The 9,163-nt window shown below is 34.6% G+C and overlaps 1 protein-coding gene across 1 annotated transcript; it reads right to left on the bottom strand.

Moving 5' to 3' along the window:
- Window positions 1-389: 389 nt before the first annotated feature.
- On the bottom strand, window positions 390-2,930 carry LOC145600458 (uncharacterized). The gene is made up of 6 exons (XM_081656349.1): window positions 2,565-2,930; window positions 2,028-2,319; window positions 1,749-1,943; window positions 1,554-1,652; window positions 1,271-1,414; window positions 390-1,159 (listed from the first exon to the last, which is right to left on the bottom strand). The coding sequence occupies exons 1-6, from the start codon at window positions 2,928-2,930 to the stop codon at window positions 390-392; spliced, it is 1,866 nt and encodes a 621-aa protein (XP_081512475.1).
- Between the last annotated feature and the right edge of the window lie 6,233 nt (window positions 2,931-9,163).

Consider the following 9,163-nt stretch of genomic DNA (forward strand, 5'->3'; position numbering starts at 1 on the left):
AAAAACTACATTAAAATATTATATCTCTCTCTTCTCATGGTCCCCACCCAAACCCACTACTACTTTTTTTTTTCTTCTTATATCTTTCTTATCACATTCATTACTCTTCAATAAACTATTAACCCCACTATCTTTCTTTTACAATTTTTTAATACTCCAACTACCCCACTTACTTCTTATTTTATTTAAATCAATTACATTGCCTAAGACTATGTGCCGGTTAAACTGTATTGTTATTGAACTAAATTATTTTTACTGAAGTGGAATTAATTTTGTTGAACTGAAATTATTTTTACTGATTCCCTATTGTATTTTTACTTTAGAGTCACTAATTTTTACTAAATTTAACTTATTTTTATTGAACTGAAATCATTTTACTGAATATTTTTTCAAAGGTGAATTGAATAGGGCCTTAGTCTTTGCTTTGCACTAATCCAATCAAAGCACTCCCTAACCCTCCCTGCTTTCCACTGCAAAGAGTCTCTGTCGATAAAGTCATTGACCTTCCATCCTAAGGCGGCCCCTAAAGTTTGGTTCGAATTAACTAGAGAGGTATCACCATTAATCCAAGGCATGCTGATGGCCTTGATATTCTTCCCGTTACCAACTTTCCACACAAAACCTTCCCTAAAAATTCCTGTGACCTTTTGAAGGTTTTCCCTTCCCATCGAGGGACTTCCTACCCTAACATAAGGCCTTGCCATATTGCAAATCCCCCCAGCTTGAAAACCATTATACACTCTAGAAAGAAGAAGTTGCGGGTTGAGCTGCATCCTAGTAGCTTGCTTGAAGAGTAGGGCATTGTTTAGGTTTGAAGCTCCTCTAATGCCTAAACCTCCCATGCTCTTGGGGAGTTGAATAGTAGCCTTGTTAACCCAATGCATCCCCTTATTCACATTACTTGACCACCAAAATCTCGTGATCAGGGAGTCGATTCTGTTTGCTATGCTCTGTGGCAACTTTAAACATTTCATAACATGAACCGAGATGCTTTCCAGGACAGTGTTGATAAGAATAAGTTTTGAAGCTTGGGAGAGGCGTAGGGTAGCCCAAGACATGATTTTCTCAGTTACCTTATCCACTAGGAATTGAAAGGAGAGGCTCCTTTTTCCTTGTATGTCAATCGGGGCACCAAGGTGTGTACCCATATTGGTTGTTTCTGCCATACCCAGAATCCTTTTAAAAGATAATTTTGTGCTATCCTCCACCCTTGGGGAAAATTTCAGAAAAGACTTCTGGACACCATTAAGTTATTGGCCTGACGCCTTACCAAACCTTTGAAGGATGTCCCCTATACATAGACAAGGGTCCTCCGTTGCTTTAAACAAGAGCATTGCATCATCCGCAAAGAACAGGTGGGAGATAGACGACGCTCTCCTCGAAACTTTCAACCCTTTAAATTGTTTGATATCTTCTGCCAAGGTCAGCATCCTAAAAAGGATATCCATACAGAAAATGAAGAGATACGGGGATAGTGGATCTCCTTGCCTTAGACCACACTTGGGGGCAAAGTGTTTTGAGGTCTTCCTGTTGATGACTGTCTTAAAACTTACCGTTGAGATGCATTGAAAGATCATCCTGATCCAGTGGCTCGAAAACCCATAAGCCTGTAGCACTTTTAAGAGGAAGACCCAATCTACCCTGTCGTATGCCTTTGACATGTCAATCTTGACCGCAGTGGAATTAGAACCCTTTCTCGAATTTATAAGGTGCATGACTCAAGAGGGTGTTATCCTCCATATACCTACCTGGTATAAATGCATGTTGATTCTCTGAGATAAAATTTGGCAGAACCTTCTTTAGCCTGTTGACAAGGCACTTTAAGATGCATTTGTAGACCGTGTTGCATAAACTTATCGGCCTGAATTGATTGGCAAGCTCTGGCACCTTAACCTTTGGGATCAAAACTAATATGGATTGGTTCCACTCCTTAAGCATATGACCTGATTTCAAGAACTGATGAACACTATCCAACACTAGCTGTCCTACCTCCTTCCAATAAACCTAAAAGAAATCTGCTGTGAAACCATCCGGGCCCGGGGACTTGGATTTATGAATGCTAAGCATTGCCTTTTTAATTTCATGATCTGTGAAATCCACGTCCAGCCAGCCTTTATCCTCTACTGTCAATCTCGGGATATCCAGCTGCCTTGACAAAAGATCAACCTCTTCCCCATGATTATCATCCATGGCCGGGTTGTAGATATCCTTGATTGACTTCAGGATTACATCTTCCACCTCTCTTTGCCCTTCAACCCACGTATCATTCCCATTTTGTAACGTCAATATTTCATTGTTTGATTGCCTTTTTAAACTTTCCTGTACATCAAAGAAGTAGGGCAGTCACCATACCTAACCCAATTGGCTTTCATCCTCTGTTTCAAAAAATCGAAACACAATTGGCTTTCTGGAATAAGCCGGTTGATGTGTTGGATGTAAACATCCCCTTCTTGAACTGTGTTGATGTTCATACCCATTCCATGAAGGTCTTTAGAAAGTTTCCTCCAATTTATGCCCCAACTTTTCTTGTTACTCAAACACCAGTTTTGGAGCTTTGTTCTTACCAAGTTTAGCTTTTGCGACAGTTGAAACATGTGAGACCCATTAAACTTAGTCTTCCATGTTGCTTCCACTATAGTCTTAACCTCTGGGAAGTTGAGACACCAATTTTCAATTTGGTATGGCCTGTTAGACCCCATAGTACTAGGGTGGGAGTAGTAAGTAATTGCCGCATGATCCGACAGCGTAATTGGTTCATGTACAACTCTCCCATCGGGGGAATGGACGAACCATTCCTCCGTTATGTATGCCCTATCTAGCCTCTCAAGAATGAGGCCACTTCCCTCTCTTTTTATTGCTCCAAGTAAACTTTGGACCCGAGAAAGGGACTTCCGTTGTATTGCTACTAAACCTCCAATTAAGAAAGGCATCAATGCCTCCTATCATAACCGAGCCCCCTAACTTATCACTTCCACTTTCAATTTGATTGAAATCCCCTATTACTAGCACATTTTTGTATTCTTCCAAGAGCCATTGAAGTTGCTCCCAAACAAAACCCTATTTTCTACTTGAGATTCACCGTAAAGAAAAAGGACATTCTTTAAATTACCATTCGATTCAATAATAATCTTACAAAAGATAAAGTTCTTAGATGAGTACAAGCATTCCACTACAACATTATACCAACTTAAAACTAAAAGGCCTCCACTACTTCCCTCCGAGTTCCGACCAAAAATCGAAGTAGGGTGCAAAATATTTAACTTACTAGCCGTAATAACATAATCCATCTTATTCCCGAGATGAACATTAAAATAGGTAGCTTTGAATGATAGAGCCACACTAGGTAGGGAATTGCAAGGGAGTGTGGGCCATTCAAGCCCCTACAATTCCAAGACACAACATTCATATTCCATTCGGGGTCTGATCTGGTACAGCCACCTCACCACTTGAAGCTAGTCTCACCGAGTCAAACATTGCCACTTGAAGATCGTTATCCATGTCATCCTTGCTAACCCGAGGTGTTCCAAACGGAGGGTAGTGAGACATAATTTTGTCTCACAAGGGCAATATGGGCATTTCGGACGTCATTTTAGAGATGTCTCATTGAGCTCTTAAATCATACCACTGGAACTTCAGTGGTATAAAATACACTCCCAGTGGTATAAAATATAGTCTTAGTGGTACTAAAAAAGATTCAACTAGAGTTTCAGTTGAACAAAATATAGACTCAGTGGTAATGGTCCTGTCAAATTTTTGTCCGTTTTACACGTGAAGTGGAGCCCACACTACCTTTTTCACTCTTCCTATCTCTCTCCACATTTCTCTCTCTTCATTGTACCTTTTTAATTTTTTAATAGTTGTGAGAAATATTGTTTTGTCTCACAACACTCCCTTTTTACTTCCTCTGCTAACCCGGCCCTTAGAGCCGAAGTCATTTGCAATGGTTGCAATGAGCTTGACCTTATAATAAATTTTTTCGCAAACTTAGCATGATCTAAGGTCAGAAATTTTACCAGAGTTGTTAATTTAGCAATAATAATTTTCATTTCCCCCATTATTTTATTCTTTTAAAACAACCTTGAAGAATATATAACATAAATATCCCAAATTATTAATCCTAATATCATGGTCATGGTGTATCTTCCCAAAGTTATGCAGAATTTTTTTGTCAAAACTAAATTTTATTTTAATCTTAAGTGATAGAGTACATAAAATAGATGAAGTCCGTGCGATGCATTGGTTTGTTTGAATTTTTTTGATTTTTTTTTTTAATTTTTATGTGCTAAAATTTGTTAAATATTTGAATAAATTCCTAATATCAAAAGATAATATTTGATATTTAATTAATTTAAACTTAAAAATATCATTCACCAATTTTGCTTGCGTGTTATTTGAATTAATTAATTCTAAAGAAAATAATATATGTATATATATGTGAGAATGTGATATATACATATATGTATATTTAGATTTTTATTGGTGAGAATGTAATATTTTGGGATTTTAATCAATCATTTATTTATGTAATTATGATTTATAAAGCATTAAAAGTAAAGCAAGCAAGGAGTCCCATTCGAGAGTACCAAATATTATTTTTTTCTGCATAATTCAATTTATAAATTTTCATATTGATAAAAGTAGCTAAAAATACTTTTTGAAATAAGTTCCATATAACATATATCTATACAACCTTAAAATTTAAGAGCATTTGTAAACAAATCAACTAAAAATATATAGAATGAGGTTTGAACTCTTGATATGCATCATCGAATGAAGATCACACTTCTTGCCATCTTAACTAGCAATATTTTATACTCTATTCGTCTAAAAACCAAAAAGAACCATAAAATTCCTGAAATTTTTTGTTATTTAACGTTATATTCCAAATTATTATACTGTACAATGTATTGACAACTACTACACTAAATTATTGTATCACCTATATTTTATTTTCTTCACCAAAAAAAAAAAAACCCCTTATATAAAATAAAAATACTCAAAATAACATCTCGGAGCAATACTCGTGTCATACACTAATTATGTTTACATATATCATGTGTTATTTTATTATATGTGTCACAAACACACAATGGTTTAAAACTTTAAACTAGCCTCTTAAATTCTTATGAGCAAAGACTCAATAGTAATAATTGCATTAAGAACACATCTATAGCTTTTCAAAGATATTTTTAGGGCTTCATTGAAACTGGTCAAGGGCATGCTTAAACGACTACCTATAAAATAAACCCATCAATATAATAAAGGCTTAGCTCAGTGATAGTGTAACAATAGTCCTTTAGTCTCATGGGCCTATATTCATGGCACACTAAACTAGTCACATGGCTAAGCTAGGAGGAGGTTAGGGAAGATATTGAAGGAAAATACTACTTTAATGATCTTACTATGGAATCACCTAAACTTTTGATAAGATCTTTCAAATCTAAGCTCTAAAGTATTGTTTGTCACTTTTTCACACTTAGGTTTCACTTCTCTATCTAAACCACTTTAAACTTGCTTAAAAGAGAAAGTTCGAGCTATTGAAACGATGACGATGAGTATCAGTATGGTGGTACTTAATAGATAAAGTTCATACGTGTTTGTGCAAAAGACATTAAAGGTATGGTATATATAGCCATAGCCCGTAAAAAAGTATGTACGTACAATTAGATTGTTCATATTGTTCAGAATATAAGGTATGGTATGCGTAGCCAAAAATAAGTATGTACATCTAGATCTTGCGTTTGTGCATTTGTTTTAATTTATAAACAAATGAAGTCTAACTTTTGTTATTACAATAACATTACTATGCAAATGACTTCCGTTTCATATTATTTTATAATGATTTGACATGAAATAAAGAGGAAAAATATCTAGTCGTTGCAAATACTATGAAACGGAGGTAATCATGTTTGTACGATGTATTTGTTTGCAAAAACTCCTACGTAATCGAAGTTGGGGAAACCGAGCTTCAAGATAAAGCACTTTCATTCACAAGGAACTCTCTATCTCTGTAACAACTTTTCCTCTCATCCACATCACTTTATTCATAAGGTATTTTGAATCACAAAATTCTTCCCATCATCAACGAGGAAAATCTCATCAATGAAGTGTATGCAATTTTCCCCCCCTCATTCATGGACCCACATGTGCATCATACTCTATTATATTTATGGATCCCATCACTTGATTCACTTTGTATGTTTTGCTCAAGATTTTCGTATGAGCAGTTTCAGTTTTCTCATGTCATATGTCAACTACGCTATTTAAAGATTAAAAATCTTATGGTTATGGCTTACAAGTCCATAGACCATAGTACATGTTATTTACCCATGATTAACTTTCTCATAAATTACAATTGCTTTCGCATATCTCATGAATAGCAATGTTTAAACAACTCTTCTTGTGTGCGGCTGACCACACTATATGGACGATGGTAAGGAAGCAAAGTAACCCCTGTAACATTGAACGAGTAATCCGACCTTGTAACTGTGATCGAATAACCCTTGTACAACTCACGAAGTAACCCCTGTAACGTTGACCGAATAACCCCTGTACAATTGATGAAATAACCTCAGTAACACTAACCGAGTTATAATACTAATGAAAGTAACCCCTAACCGCGTATAAAAATTTGTGATGTACAAGGATTAACAGTGAAAAAAAGTGGCTCATCTTTGTACCCTACAACCCCCTACATTCCATATTTAATATTCCCAACAGTAACTTCATTGAAAGTTATTACGTTTGTACCAATAGTTAACATAGTGTAAATTACGTTATTTTACCAATCAGTAAAAAGAAATACTGTAGATCATAATTGAACATGTCAACGAATGAAAATCCATGTTGTGGGACATCACAATCACACCACCATAAAATGACTCCCTCCACATTGGTTGCCTGCCAGTGGAGCATAATATATAAACTTATATTCCGTGTTAAAGTTTGGTAGCTTGTCATATTGATTAAGACCATATCATATGATATAATTATACTTCATCAAAAGGGTAATTTTAATTACAAAGTTTTTATAATTAAGATGTCATTTTCATTACACAGCTGGTTTGTAACATGAATTGTGAATTTACCTAAATTCAAATGTCAATTGCTAGTACAATTAAGCAGTACACTCACGTGTACACATGTGGCATGTGTGCATGTGATTGCATTAATACGAGAAAGAGTTAAAATTGATGTCACAAACATTACAATTTACAAGTACCTACTTACCATATTTAGTAGTGGATCACCCTATTATTCTTTAGATTATACAGTAGTACATGGTTTGCTACTCCAAGCGATTTTCAATATATTTTATTTTTCATGGTTAGTATGGTTATTTAAAGGCGAGTTTCACTAAAAAATTTACTAGCCTTTCCTTTTTTTTCTTGCAATTTATGAGATATTGAGATGGATAGAGTACTCTACGGAGTAAAAGTTTGATGAAATAATGGTCTTATTAGCACCAACTATGGCCCGGTTTGGGAGAAAGCTGAAAGCTGAAGCTTATTAAGTTAGCTAATTTTGACTAGCTGATTTGACTAACTTATTGTATTAACTGATTATATAAATGTGTTTGGTAAATAGCTGATAGCTTAAAGGTAATTGAGTATGTGAAATGACCAATAAGCTAATTGTGGGGTAGGTAGTTTAGATAGGATTTTAAATTAAATGAGGTTATAAGTGTCATTTCACAATAATTAATGAATAAGCTAATTGAAAAAGCTCCTAAAATGAGCTTTTTCAAAAAGAGCTTATTTAGTGGAATAAACTCTTTCAATAAGCTTACTACCAAACACTTGTATTAGCTTGTTTGACTAGTCAATCAGCTAAAGTTAGTCAAATAAGCTAATACCCCCAATAAGCTAACTACCAAACATGGCCTATGGCTTAGATGTAGCCAATAATACGGCCTACAGTAGGTGCAGCCACACCATGAACCATAAGATTAGGTGCTTAAAATGATATCACTGGAGGTGAAATAAAATACAAGAATATGTCCTCTAAGGGCTCTAACCTATGTTATTTCTTGCACCCAAGCCCATATACAACAACAATAAAATCTTAGTTTCTAAATGATTTGGAGTCGACTTATATAAATCGTCACAAGGAATCGTACGATATAAAGAAAGGGACGTAACAAGAGAAGTATTTGAAAGTGTTTGAAAAAAAGTTGAATAAAGTGAGCAAAAGAAAGAGCATCCATGAAAAATTAAGGAAGTTTTAAAAGAGTACCAAAAATAAAATTTAAAAAAGTGCATGTTAAGGATTGGTTAAAAAAAAAATATTTAAAGGTTAGAGAAAATTTAGCAAAGGAAATCAATATGGTTTTTATTTTATTTTATTTATTTATTTTTTTGACACAAGGAAATCAATATAGTTTTTTTTTTTTTTTTTTTTAGAGAGAAAGGAAATCAATATAGTTCATACTTCATAACACATTAGTGGCATAAGTAATAAAATTAAATACGAAAATAAATTTAGAAAGTTTATATATAAGCACGACACGTCGTTGACGTCAAATTTTTTCCCTCCACCGCCCCATCCAACACCATATTTATCCCTATCTAAAGCACTCATGTCACTCTCGATCACCATCTTTCAAGTTTACTTAGGGTTTCTCCTGCTTGTCGCGACCCCGGCACTTTGTAATTCTTTAAGCCTCCTAAGCGAAGCGTCAACCAAAGCCCATATAATTCATGGAATAACATAGATCATCAAATGTCAAATAAAATATTAGTTTTTTCTTTATTTGTTTTTTGTTGGAGGAAAACCATAATATCAGTTTAATACATGATACTTCGTATATAATCTTTCATATAAATCTTGTTTATAGATTAATTCAGTGGTCAAGTCATAGATTACACGAATCTATTAGTATAAAATACACATTTTATTTGGCCTCCGTAACTTGTTATTTTCCTCCAAAATAACCCCACTTCACGACAAGGATTGTGACTTGTGAGTCCATGAGGATTATTTTATATCATACAAAATTTTCCGTATTTTATATGATTACCAATTTACCATGGATAATTTCTAAAGAGAAAAAAAGTCATTGATCTTTCAATTAGTCATACTTTCTCAACTCTGAAAACAACGTTTTTGCTGGTTTGACAAAAAACACTTAAGAAGACCATGCAGTCAAAGATAAATGAAGAAG

The sequence above is a fragment of the Chenopodium album genome, chromosome 21 (assembly GCF_948465745.1).
Source record: "Chenopodium album chromosome 21, dcCheAlbu1.1, whole genome shotgun sequence".
In the NCBI taxonomy this organism is placed as follows: domain Eukaryota; kingdom Viridiplantae; phylum Streptophyta; class Magnoliopsida; order Caryophyllales; family Amaranthaceae; genus Chenopodium; species Chenopodium album.